We start from the raw sequence: 22,756 nt of genomic DNA, 5'->3' as shown, positions 1-22,756 counted from the left end.
AGATGATGATCGATGAGCTCTGCCGGGGATATCCCACGAGACGCGCAATCTGCAGGATTATCGTTCGATACAACGTGAGTCCAATATTTACGCGGCAAGACCTCCAGTATCGATGAAGTTCTGTTGGACACGTAAGTGTTCCATTTTCAGGGATGTCCTGAGAGCCACTGAAGCATTATAGTCGAGCCCGTTGAAGCATGGTGTTCTACCTGGAAGCGCTTGCGAGATTCAGCAACTTGCTTCATCAGCTTCGCTAGTAGTTCAGCAGCGTTAAGTTCGAGGCGTGGAAGAGACACCTGCCGCACGGGTGCCACCTTTGTCTGCACTGCTAGCAACGTACCGTCGACCTTGCCATTCTGATCCACCGTTCTGAGGAACACAACTGCCGCATACGCTTCCTCAGAGGCATCAGAAAAGCCGTGGAGTTGGATTTGATCCTCGTAGTTGGGTGCCCATCGTGGAATGTGCTTCGTGTTGGGCCCATCTGTCTGCGGGCTTACCTTGATCGTGAAGACATCCTTGTCCGGAATCCAATGAATTCCTAGAGCCTTCACCGTATCCCGTTCATCGCATCCGGAAATTGTTTACGTATTGGCGTACCGTGCTGGTTTCAGGTAGCAATTCTAAAACCGCCAGACCCTACGAGTACAGGACAAGTTAAAGTTGGAGAGTAGAGTAAGGAAGAAGAAGAATAGATGTCAGCTGGTTGATAACCAGGCCTTAATGATCTTCGTTTTTTATGCGCTTTGTCTAATCTTCGTTTTTTTTTCAGTTGCACGTATTCCGACTAAGCTGTATAAGTCCCTCTGTTGAATCATCGATTGCAATTAATCGTCAGAATAAATTAATGGCAGCATGACTCGATAAGCTCTGTCTATCACATTCTTGAATAGAAATCAGTCGTAATCATGCCTTGGTTTGAAGCTCACAACTTCTTCGATTCACTCCGTCCGGTTTACGTTGTTTCGAAGTTCTTTCACGTACACTTCGAAACCGTGGACTTCAAAGAGCAAACCATTCGCCGAACTCTCGTCGATCAAGTCCGCTTCGTTCTCAGTACAATGATGGATTTATCCTTCCTAGTTAGGAGTGCGCATGCTAACATTCCCTATCTGCACCTTACGGACTCCGTTCTGGTCAATGTCGGAAACTACTTGGGCCTCATGCTGCTCGTGATGTTGACGTACACTCTGCCACTGTGGAATCACTACAAATCCAGAGAAATATTTCAACTCTACACTAGCATCAACGACTGTGATAGGAAACTCAGGAAGTTGGGAATTTGTATCGATCATCGAAACCATCGTATTTTCAGCACGACGAACATTGTTGCATCCATGTGTATTTCAGTGATCATTACTCTCAATGGATTATCCGTTCGACGAAACAAGGCATTTGACAATGACAAATACACCAAACTGGAAACAGATGTGGCCATATTTCGATTGTCCACCAATTTCAGTTTGTTCATCAGCTACACCAGGTTGACGCTCATGTCGATCAACGGACGGCTCGATAAACTCCAGTAAGCTGTAGTATAGAATACTCAACTCATGAACTGTCCTCTACTGTTTTTCCAGGAAGTCCATAGCAGCTCTTCTAACCTCAGGGGGTCCAAAACATGCTTGTCGAACGATTCGTAGAATCGCTGCTGCTCATGACCAACTGTGCGAAATGATAGACATATTCAACGACTGTTACTCCGTTCAGACAATGTACGCTGTGATTATCGCTGCATCAGCCACGGTCTTCGTCGTTTTTGGATTGATCCACGCTTATGCGTCCAATGCGAGCGAGGTCACGATGCAAATGGCATGGACAAATATGCTCTACGGTTGGTTCTACATGGCGATGTTCGTGTTGATGGTGCTCAATACGTCCCTAGTCGGTGCGAATGTAAGCGTCGATACCTTTTACAAGAAGTTCGACTTTTCATTTTTTTTTTGTTTGTTTATTTTCAGAGAAAAAGAATGGCATTTGCAGTGCACAAAGCCTTATGCTACATCCCGTACGATAAGCAGATCTTCGAAGAACTCGGACGCTTTTCGCTACAGCTGGAACAACATGCGCCGAAAATCAGTAGCGGTTTCTTCGATTTCGATTGGACACTGTTCTACTCGGTATGATCCGCCGGAGGAAAAGACGAAAAACGCTAAATTTATATTTTTTTGTAGGCCGCTGGAACATTTACAACCTATTTGATCATCTTACTACAGTTTGATTTAGGAAACTTGAATTTTCAGTGCTAGGGGAACAACCAAGTTTCAGCTATTTCTCTTTGAACAACTTCATAAGGAAACAGCAACATCTGTTGATATGTATATACACGGGATTTGTACATCCCAAAACTACCCGTACGCTTCTGATTAGCAACATTATTCAAACACTATGAAAGACCAATTAACCTACATCTATCATGTACGTCTGTTATGTCGCAGAGAATTCATTATCGTTGAAATATTTGGAACCGAGTGTATATGAATAACATATAAGCGTTCAATGGAACAGCCATCGACATATTAATCATGTGAACAGGTCGTTACATAAATATTCCGTCACGATGTTTCAGTCCAACGCGACCTGCTTCCTTGAATCATTTCGTCCGGTCTACCTGGTCACAAAAATCGTCCACGTTCATTTCGAGACCCTCAACTTTCGACAGCAAACCATCGGACGCACTTTGTTGGACCAATTTCGGTTCTTGCTAACCGTGTTCTTGGATGGCTATCTGGTGTTCGTAGGATGCCGTAACAGTGCCGGATTCCTCAAGCTCACGGATTCTATGCTGATCAACACCGGATGCTACGTCAGCGTAGTGTCGCTGTACCTCTTTTCCTTCTCGTTACCGCTGTGGAATCGGTACAAATCGACGGAGATGTTTGAGGTGTTCCAGACGTTAACCGATTGCGACGAGCATTTGAAGGTTCTTGGAGTGAACGTTGACCATCGAAAGCATTTGATTATGAACTCAGTCGCCCTGGGCATGGTGGGACTGTTGATTCTAACGATTTTAGGAGTCGGAGGATACATCCGATTCACTGTCTACTGGAAACACTTTGAACCTATTCTACCGGACAATACGTCAACTCTTTCGGTTTTACGTACATTTATCAATTTACACTTCTTCGTTTGCTATTGCAGTTTAATACTTTGGTCAATTCGAGAACGATTCGTTGGATTGGAACAAGCCATTGTAAAACTTTCCACTTCAGGAGACGCTCAAACATTGATTCAGATAACTGCCAAAATCCATGATCAACTGTGCGATGCGGTGCAACTGTTCAACCGTTGCTATTCCGGCCATATAATGTTCCTAATGGTGGCAGCATTCACCTACTCGATATTCTGTGTATTTGGATTGATTCACTCGTACGCATCCAGCGCGAATGCCATCACAATTCGCGTGTCCTGGAACAATATGATCTATGATTTGGGCTACCTACAGATCATGCTACAACCGATTGTGCTTTCGGCCCTAGTCTACAGAGCAGTTAGTTTTAAGCCACAATTCAAAAGTTATCAATTTTCATTGCTTTTATCAACTTTCCAGAGCAATAGAGTTTCCATCTCTCTCAACAAGGACGTTTGTTATCGACCATACCGAAACCGGACATTTGAACAACTGCGTGTTCTGTCAATGCAGCTATACCATCGTGAAGCGAAGATTTCCTGTGGAGTCATCGACATCGATTGGGTCCTTTTGTACACAGTATATGCGAACATCTGGTAAACTTAATTCTATAATCATGTATGGTTTGTCTTTCAGCTGGCAGGATCATTCACAACATACTTGGTAATTCTTCTACAGTTCGACTTGGCCAACTTCGAAAATCTGTAGTCTTCGAAAATCAACCGCAGTCTAACAAAGTTCAAAGCGCAACATAATTCTTGTAGCCTACATCTCGAAATCTTGTAAGGAAAATGTGATAAACATTACCCTTTGTTTTCTTTTATGTAGGTAGTGAATGAATGATTGATGACCTTCTGCCCTTTACTATAATGAAGTTGTACCGTAATGGTCGTATTGATAGTGTACGCTACATCGCAATTAACCTTTTGTTGTGCATGCCAACCACACTACAGTAGAAAAACCATCCACGAACTCCAATTGGAATCCCATTGTCCACCATGGGTTGGTTCACTGTGCAGAGTTATTTCCAATCTCTCCAACCATTGTACGTAGCCACAAAGTTACTTCATTTTCACTTCGAAACAATAGATTTCAACAATCAAACGCTTCACCGATCATTTACCGATCAGTTCCGTTTTATCGTCACTCTTTTGTTAGACTGTTACTTAGCTTACAGAGGAATACTGAGCACTTCCTCCTTTCTACACCTAACGGATTCAAACCTTGTTAACGTGGGATGCTATTCGGCTTTGGTGCTAGCGTTCCTATTCGGCCTCCTCATGGCCCCACAATACCGTCTCAAAACAGAAGAAAGCTTCAAAATGCTGACAAACATTGCCGAGTTCCATCGGCAACTGGCAACTCTGGGCTTTCACGTCAATCACCAGAAACATCACGTCGTATCTACCGTAAGTGCCATTCTGTGGATGACCATGGGGTTGTTCGTTCTGGTTATAACGGGAACCAACCGTTCCAAAGAGGATTGGCTCGATCTGTCCGAGATGTTCCCAGATTGGATCACGATAGTGGCGCTGGCTCGATCAGCCACCAGCCTTGGAATATTTACGTGCTGCGTCAGTTCAATACTGGTCTCGCTAAAAACCGGCTACGTACAGCTGGATCTAGCGATCACGTAAGTATTATTTGATCAGCTTCAGTTCCTTACCGTATTCAAAAACTGAGTTACTTTATCAGGAAACACCTTTATACAGCTCCACAACCAACGACACACCAAACATGCGAGGTCATTCGGAAGCTTGCCTCTCTGCACGATCTACTCAACGATACGCTTGACCTGTTCAACGACTGCTTCTGCTCTCAAGCAGTGCACGCTCTGACGATCGCCTTCGTGTACACAATTTTTTCCATATTCAGTTTAATCCATTCCAATGTCGGCCGGTCGGACGAAGTTACGATTCGGGTTGCCTCGGTCAACGCCATGTTCGATGTGTTTTTCGTGATGTTCACACTGCAACTGATCGTCACTGCTGGTATCGTCAACGGAACGGTATGAGACATGCAGAAAATGTTCATTTCTCAAAACCAACGCCTTTTCATCTCGTTGCAGTGTAAACGAACGTCGATAATGGTCCATAAGGCCGTGGCATACGGAAGTCATGATCGAAGGATTGTCAAAGAGCTGGCGATCTTTTCGCACCAGCTGAGCCATCACTCTCCGAAGATCACTTGCGAGCTGTTCGATCTGGACTGGACGTTGCTGTACACGGTAGGTTTGAGCATGTGTTCCCATAGCTCTGAATCATTGTACTGATGAAAGATCCCTGTTTTGTTTCAGCAGTTGGCGGGTTCATTTGCCACGTATTTGGTCATTTTGTTGCAGTTCGATCTGGCCAACCTCAACTACAGTTAATGGGAATTCCCGAACGTATGCAAGCGTGCTACCTTCTGAGATACTGCTAGGAGACGGGTTAATTTATAAAGGACGAAATCTCTTTATCAGGAACAGCCAACAAAAATTAACGAAAAACAATCAAGACTTACTAAAAATTCAAGACATCTTTTAATGCAGGGGTTCCCAACCTTTTTCAGGTGGCGACCCCCTTTAAGAATTGTCAAAACATCTGGGGCTCAGTGAAAAGTATTTGAAAAAAAAAATTAATTAAAATTTAATTTAATAAACGAAACCGAGTTATTTGTGTGTAGCCTGAAATTTACTTTGGGAGGGATTTTCGATGGGTAATGATATTTTTTTTTTATTTGAAACTCACATTCCACAGTGGTCCACGAACCAGATTTACGAGGAAAGATGCATTCAGCGCCTTCAAATGATTTTTTAGACAAATATGGTCATCTACAAAGTTGTTGCTAATAATATGGCCCTCTTTCCAATATAAGGTACCCCGGGGCAAGTGGGACCTAAAAAATTTCTAATTTGGTTTTGTCATGCCAAAAAATTCTGAACACATTTTTTTAAATAATTCCAATGAACCCAAATAACGTTGTTGGTATATTTGTACTTACTAACGTGCATTAAAACTATTTCAAAATTTTTACATTCCATATATTATGCATATAATGAAAAGTGTAGCAGATCTTTATTTACTACGTTTCACGGAGCAAGTGGGACCTATTCAGAGTTTTTGTTCAAAGGGCTTAATATAAGTTGCAACAAATAAGGTAACATAAATCATAAATCTCCTATATAAATGACTATGTTTAGAGAGAGATTAAAATAAGAAGATGTTTATGGTGGTGGTGCTGAAAGTCTCTCAAATAAAGACAAATCAATCAATCAATCAATGTTTATGGTATCGTGCATAAATTACGTAACACATAAAAAATTGCTGGAAAAAACTTGAATCAACTCTAGCAGCTCATGCAAAATAAATTGATTTTAAATACAAAAAGCGCCGTAAAGTGAAGAGACAAAAGATTTCGAAACTTGGTTTTTATATTATATAGTTGTAGTTGATAAATCTCGCCAAAAGTAAATCGGGGGTTTCTAGATTTTCAATAATATCTTCTCCCTTACATAATCTTACGATCAGTTAATAATGTGTTTATTTAATTATGAATTTTGAAAAGGTCATTTCCCTATTTTTTAAATGGACGGTTCCTGAATGCTCAAAAGAATTCATTATGAAGCGTTAAGTGAAAAAATAATGGGAGATATTTGGACAAAAACATATAAAATACATGTTTTTGATTTTTTTTGTTTTACCCAGGGTTTTACTATTTTTAACAAGAATGTTATCATTTAAATAGAGGTAATTAAGTATAATTCAATAGTAGATTACTTAATGAGTCAATTTTTATTGACTTTCGTGCTAATTTCATCTTAGGCTGGACAAGGCGAGATGAACCCATAAAATTGTGTTTGTTTATTCTCATAGGTCCCACTTACCCCAGATAGCGAAATGCATTGGGGCAAGTGAGAACAGTAAACTAAAGATAATAAATAAAAATAAAATACAGCTTTTTCGCTTGAAATCATTTGCAAGAACTCCAAATACTATCCTGAAACCGAAAAAGTATTTGTAGAATGACAAATCTATTTTTAAACGACGAATGTAGTAGAGCACGTCAATTTCACCTAGTGAAATGAAAATTACATATGAACAACAATAACGTATATGATCTCTTTAGGATTGAAACTATAACATTGTTTTGTATTCAAAGTATCCGTAGGTGTGATACCTATGTTTTCCATGAAGAATGTTAGTCTTAAAAATAAATAATTAAAAAAATACTAGCTATAGGTCTCACTTGCCCCCGATTCTCACTTGCCCCAGGGTACCTTACATGAAAATTAGGGTGGTCCATATTTTCTAAGAAATTAGAAACCAAACTTTTTTATTTGCAAGAATAGCTATATACATTCTTTGGAAAAGTTGTAGATCTATCAATTTTAAGCAAGTTTGCTGAAGGAAGCTTTTTTGTAGCTTCAAAATTGACCGCTCTAGAGATATATTTCTGAATTAGCTTAGGGTGATTCAGGAAAAACAGGTTTTCGGGCTTTAACTTTTTTAGTTTCAATTTCTCATCAAAGTCGCCCAAGAAACACTTGTAGAGCATTTGAAAACGCGTCGTTTCGTGCGCTGAGACGATCGTTCTTTTGGTTCAAAAGTTATTAGCGTTTTTCTTCAAAAATCATGGTTTATTCAAAAAGTGATATTACGGGTTGGGGCAAAGATAAAAAATATCTTTTTCCAGCATTCAAAAGAAGAAATATTGTTATAAAACATATCAAAAAATTAGAGAGGTGTTATTTTTGTAACTCAAGAAAAAAATAGTTGAAAAGTGCCTATATTTTCTAGAAAATCATCAATATCTTTTGAATGGAATGACGTAGCAACATTTTCAGCGCACGAAAATGTGCGTTTTTGGAAGCTCTAAAAGTGGCTCTTTGACGACTTTGATGAGAAAATTTAAATGAAAAAGATAAAGCGCAAAAACTGTTTTGCCCAAATTTTGAGTATTTTCCCATAGTTTTCATAGGGTGACTCTAGAACAAATCGTTTTATCGTCTCAGCGCACGAAACGACGCGTTTTCAAATGCTCTACAAGTGTTTCTTGGGCGACTTTGATGAGAAATTGAAACTGAAAAAGTTAAAGTCAGAAAACCTGTTTTTCCTGAATCACCCTAAGCTAATTCAGAAATATATCTCTAGATCGGTCAATTTTGAAGCTACAAAAAAGCTTCCTTCAGCAAACTTGCTCAAAATTGATAGATCTACAACTTTTCCAAAGAATGTATATAGCTATTCTTGCAAATAAAAAAGTTTGGTTTCTAATTTTGTTGAGAACCACTGGATTGGCTCTCATGCTCTCGTCGTTCTGCGTGCTCGCCGATAGCATTTCGTTATGCCTCGGCCGATGCACAATCGCAGAGATTAATTAGATTAGAAGTTTTGTAACCGCCGTTTTGTATATACGTGTCGTCTTGTAAATGTAATTGTTATGTAAATAAAGTTATGTTTTAACGTGTTATTTCGCTACGCCTGGAAGTTTAAATAGACTGCTATGTCTCCCGGCCACCCCGAACTCCAGGACGTAACAAATTTCTTAGAAAATATGGACCACCCTAATTTTCATGTATATTGGAAAGAGGGCCATATTATTAGCAACAACTTTGTAGAAGACCATATTTGTCTAAAAAATCATTTGAAGGCGCTGCATGCATCTTTCCTCGTAAATCTGGTTCGTGGACCATTGTGCATTCCGTAAACAATGATGCCTTGTACATTCAATTTGAGTCGTAGTTTAAAAATAGCGGTGCAGCCGATTTTTTTTTTTTTCTTAAAGGATTTTGTACTGAAAATGTGCTCCTCAAACTATGGCTCTTAGGAGTGGCGGTTGGGAGTTTAGTAGTGGTTAACTCTAAAAAATGGAAAGGGGGTTTAACGAATGTTTCGTGAAATTCCTGTTTTTCCGAACCACTCCTAGAGATAAGCTAAATTTGCAATTCTTCTGAAATCTTATTCTGAAATATCCTTAAGACAGATTGACGAACTACAACAGAATTCATGATTTTTTTCTTTTTTATGATTGCGATTTTTACCAAAAATGGAGTATTCTAATCAATACTACCATAAATTTGTTCTGCAACAAATCTGTCTATGAATATAAAACATCATTTACTTATCGAGTCAGAAAAAACTCTCCTTCTTTTACAATTTCGGTAAAAATAAATCTTAAATATTCACTGCAACACTCTAATGTCAAATCGATTAGAAACTTTTCAGTAGATTTACCAGTTCCAAAATGTTTTTAGTCTTCAGAAACACCAACAATTTTTTTTCCATACCAACTTAGAAATTCTGAAAGATTTTTTGAACAAGCATTTTTTTTAATTCTGAAGAAACTTTGAAACTACTGAAAAAATCTCCGCTTTTGCAGTATTTTCGCAATCACTGGTTTGTACCTATCTCTCATTTTCACGTGTTACTGATTACCGATATAGAAAAAAACGCAAAACAAAGTTACAAAATTAAAAGTTAGTAGGGGATGTGTGCCATCGGTAATCTCACGCTCCCATATTCATCCTATTCGAAAACAAGCGATTACGGCACCGATTGATTCCATTCTTTTTGTTTTCATGGGTGCTTACTTCTAACAAAAAATACAAAAATAAGAAACAAAACAAACAGCACTTCATTCCTTTATATTTCGTAGGATGAAAATGGGAGCCACATGCTTAATAAGGGAACCAATACCCTACAATTTGCACAAAATAGAACACAAATTTAACAAATTTTTGATAACACCGCGGCCCCCCTAGACTGGCTTCACGGCCCCCAGTATTACAAAAAAAAATAACGCAGCACTACAAATGTACATTAAAATATAACATATTGAAGTGGACCACTACAAATGCGTAATAAATTAGGACAACACAGAACATACACTTTGCCCAGTTACCCTTCGTGGATAACAATTTCCGATGACAGGATGACGAGGTTTCATTAAAGTTGTTGGTCCATCAGTCAATCCTGTAATCGTATTTTCTCTGACAGGTTGCCTTTTGTTCGCAGCATTAGTTGCGTTGAAAACGCTTACTTGTTGTAGACAGCATCTGCGTAGTGCTAGCGTTGGTAGCCAACCGACTAACGAAAGGTAAAATAATTTTCTACAGAGTTTTTGTCCCGCAATGTGATGCGATTCTGTACATCCCAAAATGACCCGTAAATTTCTAATTAACAACATTATTCAAGCACTATCAATGATCAATTTCCATATACAGTGGACGTTCGGTTGGTGCAAACGGTTTGAATGCAATGCTTTTTTACTGCAAGATCGGTAAGTACAACAAATTTGCAGTTATCGCACCGCCAAACGTTAAAATGAGTCAGTATGGAGTTTATGAGGCACAGCTCCTCGGGCCAAACGGAAAACGAAAAACAAAACTCCAACAACAACAACAAACACCAAAATGGTGTGCCATGTTAGCCCAAACGAACAGCCGAATGAAGTTCACGTTCAATTTCTGCCAATTGATGGGTTGTTGACGCCTGTCAGGTGTTTCAGTTATCGAATTTCGTTCACTAAGTGAAACGTAAACATGTTGCAGTTATCGAACGTCTACTGTATCTATTATGTACGACTGTTGTACGCATGTCGCAGAGAACTCATTATCGTAGAAACATTTGGGACCATGTGTGCCTACACGAGTTACATATAGGTATCCAAAGGAGCAGTCATCTACATATTAATGATGTGAACAGACTGTCACAAATATTCCAACACGATGGTTCAGTTCATCGCGTCCTGCTTCCTCGAATCATTCCATCCAGTCTACGTTGTCACAAAAATCGTTCACATTCATTTTGAGACCCTCAACTTGCGGCAGCAAACCATCGAACGCACTCTGTTGGATCAATTTCGGTTCTTGCTAACCGTAATTTTGGATGGCTATCTGTTGGCCGTAGGTTGCCGTAACAGTGCAGGCTTCCTCGAGCTTACAGATTCTATGCTGATAAACACCGGATGTTACGTCAGTGTAGTGTCGGTGTACCTTTTTTCATTCTCGTTACCTCTGTGGAATCGGTACAAATCCACGGAGATGTTTGAGTTGTTCCAGACCTTAACCGATTGTGACGAGGATTTGAATGCTTTTGGAGTAAACGTTGATCATCGAAAGCATTTAATTATTAACTCGGTCTCCCTGGGAATAGTGGGACTGTTAATTCTAACGATTCTGGGCGTCGGAGGATACATCCGATTTACCGACTACTGGAAACGCATAGAATCGATTCTACCGGATAATACATCAAATTTTGCAATTTTACGTACATTTATAAATGTATACTTCTTTGTTTGTTATTGCAGTTTGATACTTTGGTCAATTAGGGAGCGGTTTATTGGTTTGCGACAAACCATTGCGAAACTTCCGAATTCAGAAGACACTCGACCGTTGATTCAAATAATTGCCAAAATTCATGATCAACTGTGCGATGCGGTGCAATTGTTCAACCGTTGCTATTCTGTTCATATAATGTACATAATGGTAGTGGCGCTCATTTACTCGATATTCTGTGTATTTGGATTGATTCACTCGTATGCATCCAACGCGAATGCCATCACGATACGCGTGTCCTGGAACAACTTGACCTATGATTTGGGATATCTTCAAATGATGCTGCAGCTGATTGTGCTTTCTGGCCTAGTCTACAGAGCAGTTAGTTTTAAGTGATGAAATTTATTGGAAAAACAAATAATTTCTTCTTCCACCTTTCCAGAGCAATAGAGTTTCCATCTCTCTCTACAGGGGCGTTTGTTACCGACCATACGAAAACCGGACATTTGAACAACTGCGTGTTCTGTCAATGCAGATGTACCATCGTAAAGCGAAGATTTCCTGTGGAGTCATCAACATCGATTGGCTTCTTTTGTACACAGTATGTGGGAAAATCTAGTATTTACACTGAATTCCATAATCATGAGAATGGTTTTTCTTTTAGTTGGCAGGATCATTTACAACATATTTGGTCATTCTTCTTCAGTTCGACTTAGCCAATTTCAAACATCTGTAGTCTTCGAAAATCAGCAGCAATCTACGATAAGTTGATCGAAGAGTTCGAAGAGCAACAGAATTCTTGTACAGTAGACGTTCGATAACTGCAACATTTTTCGTTTCACTTGGCGAACAAAACTCGATAACGTCTGACAGGCATCAACAACCCATCAATTGTCAAAAATTGAACTTCATTCGGCTGTTCATTAGGGCTAACATGGCGCACCATTTTGACGTTTGGCGGTGCGACACCTGCAAATTTATTGCACTTTACGAACTTGCGGTTGAACCGACTGAACGTCTACTGCAGTCTAAATTTCAAATTCTTGCAAGGAAAATGTGATAAAAATTACTTTATCTTCTCTTGCATGGACTGCATGAATAATTGATGACTCTTTCCCTTTACTATAATGAAGTAGTACCGTAATGGTCGTATCGATATTGTACGCGACATCGCAATTAACCTTTTGTTGTACATCCCAATCACCCACTCACCAGTGGCACACAACCGTCCGCTAACTCCATGAAGTCCCATTATCCACCATGCGTTGGTTCACAGTGCAGAATTATTTCCATTCTCTTCGACCATTGTACGTAGCCACGAAGTTGCTTCATTTTCACTTTGAAACAATAGATTTCAACAGCCAAACGCTTCATCGATCACTAACCGATCAGCTACGTTTTATCGTCACACTTTTGATGGACTGTTACTTAGTTTACAGAGGAGTTTTGAGCACGTCCTCCTTTCTCCACCTAACGGATTCTAACCTTGTAAATGTGGGCTGCTATTCAGCCCTAGTCCTAACGTTCTTATTTGGCCTCCTCATGGCCCCACAATACCGTCTCAAAACAGATGATAGCTTCAAAATTCTAGCGAACATCGCCGAGTTTCATCGACAACTGGACACCCTAGGCTTTCACGTCAATCACCAAAAACACCACTTCGTATCAACCGTAAGTGCTATGCTGTGGATGTCCATGGGACTGTTTGTTCTGATCATAGCTGGAACCAACCGTTCCAAAGGGGACTGGCTCGATCTGTCTGAAATGTTCCCAGACTGGATCACAATAATAGCGTTGTCTAGATCAGCCACCAGTCTTGGAATATTTACGTGCTGTGTCAGTTTAACGCTGCTCTCACTGAAAAACGGCTACGACCAGCTGTGTTTAGCGATCGCGTAAGTACATATTATTCGATCAGCTTCAGTTCCTTACCGTGATTAAAAACTGAGTTACTTTATCAGGGAACACCTTCATACAGCTCCACAACCGACGACACACCAAACATGTCAGATCATCCGGAAACTCGCCTCTCTGCACGATCTACTCAGCGATACGGTTGACCTGTTCAACGACTGCTACTGCTCGCAAGCGCTGCACGCTCTGACGATCGCCTTCGTGTTCACCGTTTTCTCCATGTTCAGCCTAATCCATTCCACTGTTGGCCGGACGGACGAAGTTACGCTTCGGGTTGCCTCGTCGAACGCCATGTTCGACGGATTTTTCGTGACGTTCACACTGCAGCTGATCGTCACTGCTGGTATCGTCAACGGAACGGTATGAGACATGTAGTAACTGACAATTTCTTAAAACCAACGCCCATTCATCTCATTGCAGTGTAAACGATCGTCGATAGTGGTCCACAAGGCCATTGCATACGGAAGCCACGATCGAAGAATTGTCAAAGAGCTGGAGACCTTCTCGAATCAGTTAGAGCGTCACTCCCCGAAGATCACTTGCGGGTTGTTCGATCTGGACTGGAAGTTGCTGTACACGGTTGGTTTGAACAGGTGTTCTCATCGCTCTGAATCATTTTACTGATGAAGGATCCCTGTTTTGTTTCAGCAGATGTGGGGTTCATTTGCCACATATTTGGTGATTTTGTTGCAGTTCGATCTGGCTAACCTCAACTACAGTTAATGAGGATTTTCGAGCTTATTGAAGCGTGGTAACTTTGGAGAGACCTACTGTTACGATACGAGTTTATTTTCTAGAGGAGATACAGGATAAGTTCCAGTTGGAGAGTGTAAGAAAGAAGAAGAAGAAGAAGAGGCCTTTATGATCTTTGTTTTGTTTATGCGCGTTGTCTAATCTTCTTTTTTTCTACATGACAAAACTTCCCAACTAAGACAGATCTAGCGTCTCAACTTCTGAACGCAATTATTTTCGCATTTGTATTCATACCATATGGATATCACAAGTATACTTTTTGTCCAAAGGTGTCAGGGAAATGTTACTTACGGAAAGAATCAGGACAGTAGCCGAAAAACGAACCCTGACATCCGCTACATGGTCTCGCCGAATAGTTGCACGTATTCCGGCTGAGTTGTATCAGTCCCTCTATTGAATCATCTACTGTAATTAATCGTCAAAAGATACCAAATAAACTAATGATAGCATGACTCGATAAGCTCTATCACATTCCTAAATGAACATCATTCGTAATCATGCCTTGGTTTCAAGCGCACAACTTCTTCGACTCGCTTCGCCCTGTCTACCTTGTTTCGAAGTTCTTTCACGTACACTTCGAAACCGTGGACTTCGAAGAGCAAACCGTTCGCCGTACTCTCGTCGATCAAGTTCGCTTCGTTCTCAGTACACTGATGGATTTATCCTTCCTTTTTAGAAGTGCGCATGCTAACATTCCCTATCTGCACCTTACGGACTCCGTTCTGGTCAATGTCGGTAACTACTTGGGCCTCATGCTGCTCGTGATGTTGACGTACACTCTGCCACTGTGGAATCACTACAAAAGCACAGAAATATTCCAGCTCTACACTGGTATCAACGACTGTGATCGGAAACTCAGAGAGTTGGGGATTATTATCGATCATCGGAAGCACCGTATTTTCAGCACGGTGAACATCGTCGCTTCCATGTGTATTGCAGTGACCATAACCCTTAACGGATTATCCGTTCGACGTAACAAGGCGTTCAACAATGACCAATACACCAAACTCGAAACAGTTGTGGCCATGTTTCGGTTATCCAGCAATTTCAGTTTGTTCATCAGCTACACCAGGCTGACGCTCATGTCGATCAACGGACGGCTCGATAGACTCCAGTAAGCTTTTGTATATAACGTACAACTCATGAACTGTTCTCTACTGTATTTCCAGGAAGTCCATAGCAGCTCTTCCAACCTCAGGGGGTCCAGCAGATAGTACTTGTCGAACGATTCGTAGAGTCGCTGCTGTTCACGACCATCTGTGCGAAATGATTCACATGTTCAACGACTGCTACTCCGTTCAGACAATGTACGGCGTGATTATCGCTGCATCGGCCACGGTTTTCATCGTGTTCGGATTGATTCACGCTTATGCATCCAGTGTGAGTGATGTCACGATGCAAATGGCATGGACAAACATGCTCTATGGCTTGTTCGACGTAGTCATGTTCATTATGATGGTGAACGATGCGTCCATAGTCGGTGCGAATGTAAGCATTGATATGCTAATGAACGACAAGTGCCAATGTTCTACTTTTCAATGTTTATTTATTATCAGAGCAAAAGGATGGCATTTGCAGTGCACAAAGCAGTATGTTACATTCCGTACGATAAGCAGATCTTCGGGGAACTCGGACGTTTTTCACAACAGCTGGAACAACATGCGCCGAAGATCAGTAGCGGTTTCTTCGATTTCGATTGGACGCTGTTCTACTCGGTAAGTTCAGTCGTAAAAAATGAAGGAAAATGGCAAGGCTAAAAGTACTATTTTATTTGTAGGCCGCTGGAACATTTACAACCTATTTGATCATTTTGCTACAGTTTGATTTAGGAAACTTGAATTTTCATCATCATTAGTACTAGGGGAGCTTAGTGTATTTTCAACAACTGTATTTACTTTGTCATGGGGTGTTTTCTAACGCTTGTTGAACTCAAAACTTTCTCAAACTGAATTATGTTTGAACTATCACACAGCGGAACAATACAACAGCGGGACGAGAAACGAACTTTCCGGACTGGAGCAAAGTTTTGGCGTACAGTTTGACGACCACAAACGAATGACGTTATTTACTATTTACATTCAATGCTATAAACAATAACAATGTTCGACAACACTCTACGTGACCTTTGTGTATCCACAGACAAACAAACGTGACACCTAGAATAATTTTCGTGAAAATCTATCGTTCACACTACCATCACCTGGCGGAAATGGTTCACGAAACACTGCGTTGTGCGATATCGTCAACAGAAGGCGCTAGTGTGAAACGTCAAACGCAAAGAAAAACAATACGCGCGCATCTGGTTGTGAAAGTCACAACCATGAAGATTTAAAATGATCGTCAAAAGCATAGTCGATAGAAATTTTGCCAGTGTTTCGTCTGTTTGTCTGTGGTGTATCCATTAACATAAAAGTTGTCTTCTTTTCTGAGGTTTGCTTAAATGCACGCATCACCAGAGGTGACCAGATACATTTTATCCTCCATTTGGAATATCTTTATTATTGTTCGTGTAGTTGAAAATCGGAATTTTTGACACGCGAAAATCGATGTTTCTCCCAAACCGTGCGTCGGACGTACGTCGGGCAAAGTGCGCTGGATAGAGGGCCAGATCCGCTGCCCAGCGCACTTGATCCTCTATTTAGAACACTATGCTCGACGTACGTCCGACGCTCGGTCTAGGAGAAAAATAGATTTTTGCGTGCCAAAAATTGCGTTTTTAACTTTTCGAACAATATCACAATACAGTCGACTCTCCACATGTCGATGTTCTACAGTGTATCAAACAATTGTCCGTACAGCAATTTTTTGGTCATAATAATTTTTCATTCAAATGTTTATAACTTTTTTATACGTCAATCAAAAACGCTGAAATTTTGACCAATCATAAATCATATATTGCAGCTCCATTGGTAAAATTTATAGCGAGATCGAATAAATTTTCAGAAAAATATAGAACTTTTAGTACAACTTTTAGGATTTTTGAACACATTTTTAAAACATTATATCTCAATATGTAGTCGATGAAACTTTTTCAATCTTTTTTGTGTTACAGCTTATACCTAAGGCTTTCATATGCAGCTTCGTTTGAGGTTTTATATTCACTACAAAAAATATGAAAAATCTGTATATATTCAGAGTATTATTTGGAAATTTATCATATTTTGATCAATAAAAGTGCCAAGTGTTTTCAACATTTTTAAACTCTCTTAATGTAATATTTTTATACAGGACCTACTAAACAACATATGAAGAGTAGGTCGTATGCATTTTTCGTTCAGTTAATGCACTTTTATTGGTAGAAAACGTTTGGCAGATTATATGTTCAAAATATGGTGATTTTTTAAATACCGTCAACTGCATAAGCAAATTTTTCATATTTTTTGTAGTGAATATAAAACCTCAAATGAAGCTGCATATGAAAGCCTTAGGTATAAGCTGTAACACAAAAAAATATTGAAACAGTTTCATCTACAGTTGACTTTCTACATCTCGATATTGAAGGGACCATCGAGATAGGGAGAGATCGAATTCAAGAATCAGTTTGTAATGCACACTAGATTGAAAAATCGTTTGTAACTAAGAATAACTGTCAACAAACAGATGTCACTTCGCCTTCCCAGAATGTTTTGCATCTAAGAAACGAGATCTAGCAACCTGTAAAAACGGGTATATCGACATATGGAGAGACAATCTAGAACAAAAACGAACGAGATCGCATCGAGATAGAGAGATATCGAGATAAGGAGATATCGACATGTAGAATGGTAAAATGTATGCAGATTGAAGGGACCGTTCAGACCATCGAGATAGGGAGAGATATCGAGATGTAGAACATCGACATGTGGAGAGTCGACTGTACTACATATTAAGATATAATGTTTTAAAAATGTGTTCAAAAATCTTATAAGTTTTACTAAAAGTTCTATAACTTTCAGAAAACTTATTCGATCTCGCTCAAAATTTTACCAATAGAGCAGTAATATATGATTCATGATTGGTCAAAATTTCAGCAGTTTTGATTGACGTATAAAAAAGTTATAAACATTTGATGAAAAAAATATTTTGACAAAAAATTTGCTGTACGGACAATTGTTTGATACACTGTACATCTCGATATCTCTCCCTATCTCGATGGTTCGGTCGGTCCCTTCAATCTGCAAACATTTCACCTTTCTACATGTCGATATCTCCTTATCTCGATATTTCCCTATCTCGATGCGATCTCGTTCGTTTTTGTTCTAGGTTTCCTCTCCATATGTCGATATGCTCGTTTTAACGGGTTGCTAGATCGCATTTCTTAGGTGCAAAACATTCTGCAAATGTGAAGTGGCATCTGTTTGTTGACGGGTTTTCCTAGTTACGAACGATTTTTCAATCTAGTGTGCATTACCAATTGGTTCTTCAATTTTATCTCTCTCTATCTCGATGGTCCCTTCAATATCGAGATGTAGAGAGTCAACTGTATAAATTTCAGGATGGTTATTGCCCAACGACACTTACTGCGATCCTCAATTATTTAAAATGTAAAATGCCGCCCATTAAAACAGACTAATAACGCCATAGCATCCATGTATACTGAATTCTTTTTTTTTTTTGCACGACATTTTCACGCGATTTTATTTTGCACGATTTTTACGCAATTTTCTCGAAGTTACGCGACTTTTGTATGCGATCTTGGCGAAAAGAGTTCCAAAAACATAGCTGTTACTATTCCGGGGCGAGTTTCCCAAGAAAGTTTAAAAGAACACCAGTAGACATGTTTACAAAGTTTCCTGAAAAAAAAAATACCTGAAACAAATTTCCGAGATAATTTTTTGGAAGAATTCCGAATATTTTTGGAATGAATCCTTGAAATTATTTCTAAAGAAATTTCTTAAAAAATCCAGGTAGTATCTTTGGTAGAATGCTAACGTGGAGCCTTAGAAAAACTCTGAACAATTCTGGGAAAAAAAGTTGGGAAAACTTCCGGAAGCAGTCTCTGAAAGAATTTTAGGAAATCTGGTAGAATTTCAGAAAGAATCCTTTGAAGGAAAGAAAGAAACAATTTCGAAAATTTCTCTGGAGGAATTCTGATAAACGCCCAAATAACCATTTCAGATGGATTACCTAGAAAAAATTATCAAAAAAATCCCTAAAAAATGGAAAGCAATTTTTCAAAGAATTTTAAAAGAAATCTTTAAAAAAAATCCGTTGAATACTTGGGAAAAAAAAACTTGGAAAAACTAACTAGGATATTCCCAAGAAAAATTCTTTGAAAAAATACGAGAACTATCCCAGTTAGAAAGACACGAGCGATCCATGGAAGCACTCCGGGAGCAATCAGGTAAAAAAACAGCAAGAGAAATATTTGGTCAAAATTTCGGCAAGAAACTCTATTATAATATTTTTGAGCAATTCTGGAGGAAAGTATGAAGTATGAGCATTCTGGAGGAAAGTATGAAGGACAGTGAACGGAAAGTCATGAATAATTCCTGAAAAAATGTGTTGAAGAAAATCCGGAAGAATTCCTGGATGGTTTCTGCAAGAAGTCCCCGAAAGTGTTTTGGTATTAATTACTTTCCGAGTGGAATGCCTGTGCAAAAAAAACAAAAATCCGGAAAAAATCGCCGAAAGAACTCCAGGAGAAACTATTTTTAAAATTCTGAAAAATTGAGGGAATTTAGAGGGAAGAAATAAAAAAAAAATCTGACAAGAAATCATGAAAACATCCGCGAGAAACCACTGGAACACAATCTCTGAAAACAAATCCCCCTCCTCCTAAAATTCCTTTGAAATTTCGCTTCCTCTGTTCTTCTCCACAAACTAAACGACATCAAAGATTTTTAAGTATAATTAAGTAATAGATATTTGTCTCAGGATATTTGACGTCATGTATACAATTAAAATCTTAGTGTGCGGTTCGTTCATTTCGCAACAAGCGAAGGAGAGATGAACTGGTATTATCCGCTTCAGCCAGCCCCGACGAGTGATAATTATTCACCTCTCGAACTGCTCGTGAATAGAGTTGAGCAAGAGACACTTGTATCCACCAATGATTGTAAAGATGGTTTATTTGCTTATTTCGTTCTTCGTGTGGGACGGTATTTGTCATGGTGCGCCACCGCGGAGGCAACGAAGAACGTGCCTCACAGTAGCCTGAAAACTGTAAATTCGTTCGTTTTTGAACGAATCTTCCCAGCTCTGATTCCGAAAGAAGCCCTTAGAATATTTTCGAGAAGAATCCTTGAACATTTTCCGAGAAATATTTCTTGTAATAATGTCATGCAAAAGTTGAAAGATGCCCTTGAATGAATTATGGAATGAAAGATTGAAACAGTTCTGATAGAAATCTCTGGAAGAACTTTAGAAAAATTCAAGGTGGAATTCCAATTAAATTCGCTGGAATAATTTACAGTCAAATCTTTGAGAGAGTTTTCAAATGAATCTCTGGAAAAAATAAACAAAACTTTAATAAAATCCACAAGAATTGGGTTGAATCTTTACTAACACTCCCGTGAGAAATACTTGGAACTTTGGAAGGGATCCTTGAAAGAATTCAGAGATATATCCTTAAAGAAACCAAAGGAATCTTGAAAAAATTAGAACAATAGTTAGGAAAAAAATGGTGGGATTCGAGGGGAAATCTTTGCAAGGGAAAATCCTTGAGAAAAATCCGCGAAAATTTTCAGAAAGATTTTTGGAAGGAATTTCTTTGAAAATTCTTTCAAATATTTTCAAAACGCTTCCGGGAGTTTCGAAGTGGAAGGAGTTTAGGAAAAAAAAAACCACTGAATCCATTTCCGGCAGAAATCTCTAGGATTTTGGGAAAAAATCTGTAAGCAATTTCGGCAAAAATCCAAAAAGAGTCCTTGGAATGAGATCCGGAGGGAAACCCTATAAGAGCTTCGGAAAACATCCCTGAAAGGATATCGGGGAAAATCTGTGTAAGAGTTTCGGAAGGAATCTTTGTACAAAAAAAATCCGAAGGATTTCAATAGAAAGCTTTGGAAGAATTACGAGAGACATCTGTGAAAGAAATTTCTGAATGAATTCCGAGAATAATCTAATTAGGATTTTTGAAATGGGAATCCTGGAATGAATTCTCTAGAATGGATCCTGGTCAAGTTCCGGGAGGAATCTGAGAAATTCTGACAGAAATTCCAGGAATTCCATGAGAGTTCCAGGAAGCATTCCGGGGACATTCTATGGAAGAGTTTAGGAAAAAAAAACATTGGATCCGTTTCCGGAAGGAATCCCTAGAGTCTTTGGAATGGGGCCCAAAGGGAGATCAAAGGGAAGACTTAGGAAAACATTCCTGAAAGGATTCCGAAAACAAAACTATGGAAGAGTTTCGGAAGGTATCTTAGAATCTTTGTAAGAAAATCCAAAGGTTTTCAAACTTGGAAAAATTACAAGAGAAATCTTTTTTCTGAAAGAATTTCGGAATTTGGGCATGAAGTCTCTGAAATAATTCCTGGTCCTGGAGAAAAATCGTTAAAAATTGCCTGAAGGATTCCGGTTAGGAATATCATAAATAAGTCTGGAAAGAACCCGTGGAATAGATAAAGAAATCGTGGAAAAAATATCAGGAGTAATGCTTGGCAGAAATTCGTGGAAGTGTCCCGTGAGGAATCCTTGGGAGCATTCCGGAAGAAGTCTCTGGAATAATTTCGGGAAGAATACAAGAGAAATTTTCAAGTGGAACTCATGGAAGCATTTAGAAGCCAAGACAATAACGTAAAACGAGTGAATGTTCGGATGGATACCATTACGTTCGCAAAGCATTCTAAGGTCACTCGTCATACATATTCACCCCTTGCTCGAAACCCTATGCCTGATCGTCGGACCCTTTCCTTCTTGCACAAATTCACGTCTCATTTTGATGACGAAATCCTAAACTGCCAACGTCGAACTGCAACAATATTACCAGGTATGTTGTAAACGTTCCGGCAACCTAAAAAGCATTATTTATATATCAATCAGATCAAGATCAAGACCGCACATATCACCAACCGAGTAAAACAGCGTCCAGTCAAGATCCAGCATTCCACAGTTGATCTTCGGTGTATGATGTTCCAACTGTTGGGAAAAACACCGCAACTCTCTGAAGATCCGTTGACCATAAGAACCATAGCAAATGGCCTTGTGTGTCGGCGTTTTCACTCGATTGCACTGGAATTTCAAAAACACACACACACGTATTAGCTCAACGGAGATGACTTAAATTTCCTTAGAATCATACATTTCGGCCGACCAAGCTGGCGAACACCACCATCAGAACGAATACCAGGACGTAGAACTCATCGTACACTATGTTGTTCTTAGCCACCTGCATCATGGTTTCGCTTGCATCGATGGCATATGCATGGATCAATCCGAATACGACGAAAATCGTGAAAAATACGGACATTGTCACGGCCTGCAGCATGTGCGTGGAGTAGCAGCCGTTGAACAACTCTATGGTATCACACAGTTGATCGTGAGCGTGTGCAATTCGACGAATCGTGGAAAAGTGCGCTGTGAATCGGCAACTCCGGGTTTCCTTCAAGCATACACTGAAAAAAAATCGGAGGTAACTTGAGAGAAACGTAATTCACAAAGATTCAAGATCCTTACGCCATAGCTTCCCGCACATAGCCGAGACGTGTGTTTAGCGCTAGAAGCGTCAATGTAGAATAACAAACGAATAAACTAAAACACGTAGATGTCCTCAGAATGGCTAC

At 39.5% G+C, this 22,756-nt stretch overlaps 5 protein-coding genes and 2 pseudogenes across 6 annotated transcripts in view; 5 read left to right on the top strand and 2 right to left on the bottom strand.

Moving 5' to 3' along the window:
* LOC134284116 (TATA-binding protein-associated factor 172) overlaps positions 1–22,756 on the bottom strand; it is an 80,149-nt gene that overhangs the window by 8,523 nt on the left and 48,870 nt on the right. The window lies entirely within an intron of this gene.
* Positions 7–1,534, top strand: LOC134284123 (uncharacterized). Its single transcript, XM_062842427.1, has one exon. It carries the CDS (start codon positions 909–911, stop codon positions 1,527–1,529), a length of 621 nt encoding a protein of 206 aa, XP_062698411.1. The 5' UTR covers positions 7–908; the 3' UTR covers positions 1,530–1,534.
* LOC134290265 (uncharacterized) lies at positions 1,579–2,249 on the top strand (annotated as a pseudogene).
* LOC134284117 (putative gustatory receptor 28b) lies at positions 2,561–3,891 on the top strand. 2 transcript variants are annotated; one of them, XM_062842423.1, is made up of 3 exons: positions 2,561–3,490; positions 3,551–3,709; positions 3,767–3,891. In XM_062842423.1, exons 1-3 carry the CDS (start codon positions 2,561–2,563, stop codon positions 3,836–3,838), a joined length of 1,161 nt encoding a protein of 386 aa, XP_062698407.1. In that variant the 3' UTR covers positions 3,839–3,891. The 2 variants fall into 2 exon arrangements, with proteins under 2 accessions (XP_062698407.1, XP_062698406.1); XM_062842422.1 differs by having other exon boundaries at positions 2,561–3,709.
* LOC134284121 (uncharacterized) lies at positions 14,544–15,194 on the top strand. The gene has a single exon (XM_062842426.1). The coding sequence runs from the start codon at positions 14,552–14,554 to the stop codon at positions 15,170–15,172; it is 621 nt and encodes a 206-aa protein (XP_062698410.1). The 5' UTR covers positions 14,544–14,551; the 3' UTR covers positions 15,173–15,194.
* Positions 15,207–15,909, top strand: LOC134290264 (uncharacterized; annotated as a pseudogene).
* Positions 21,375–22,461, bottom strand: LOC134284124 (putative gustatory receptor 28b). The gene is made up of 3 exons (XM_062842428.1): positions 22,276–22,461; positions 22,047–22,205; positions 21,375–21,987 (listed from the first exon to the last, which is right to left on the bottom strand). The coding sequence occupies exons 1-3, from the start codon at positions 22,459–22,461 to the stop codon at positions 21,901–21,903; spliced, it is 432 nt and encodes a 143-aa protein (XP_062698412.1). The 3' UTR covers positions 21,375–21,900.

The sequence above is a fragment of the Aedes albopictus genome, chromosome 3, assembly GCF_035046485.1.
Source record: "Aedes albopictus strain Foshan chromosome 3, AalbF5, whole genome shotgun sequence".
Classification (NCBI taxonomy): Eukaryota; Metazoa; Arthropoda; class Insecta; order Diptera; family Culicidae; genus Aedes; species Aedes albopictus.
Note: the sequence above shows the minus strand (reverse complement) of the source record. Positions and strands in the feature narration are given on the sequence as shown.

Coding starts and splice junctions, on each gene's coding strand:
- LOC134284123 (XM_062842427.1), top strand. CDS start 909: ATGCCTTGGTTTGAAGCTCACAACTTCTTCGATTCACTCCGTCCGGTT.
- LOC134284117 (XM_062842422.1), top strand. CDS start 2,561: ATGTTTCAGTCCAACGCGACCTGCTTCCTTGAATCATTTCGTCCGGTC. Junction 3,710..3,766: donor ATTGGGTCCTTTTGTACACA/GTATATGCGAAC, acceptor TTTGTCTTTCAG/CTGGCAGGATCATTCACAAC.
- LOC134284121 (XM_062842426.1), top strand. CDS start 14,552: ATGCCTTGGTTTCAAGCGCACAACTTCTTCGACTCGCTTCGCCCTGTC.
- LOC134284124 (XM_062842428.1), bottom strand. CDS start 22,461: ATGCTGCAGGCCGTGACAATGTCCGTATTTTTCACGATTTTCGTCGTA. Junction 22,206..22,275: donor CCAGCTTGGTCGGCCGAAAT/GTATGATTCTAA, acceptor TTGAAATTCCAG/TGCAATCGAGTGAAAACGCC. Junction 21,988..22,046: donor ACTGGACGCTGTTTTACTCG/GTTGGTGATATG, acceptor AATGCTTTTTAG/GTTGCCGGAACGTTTACAAC.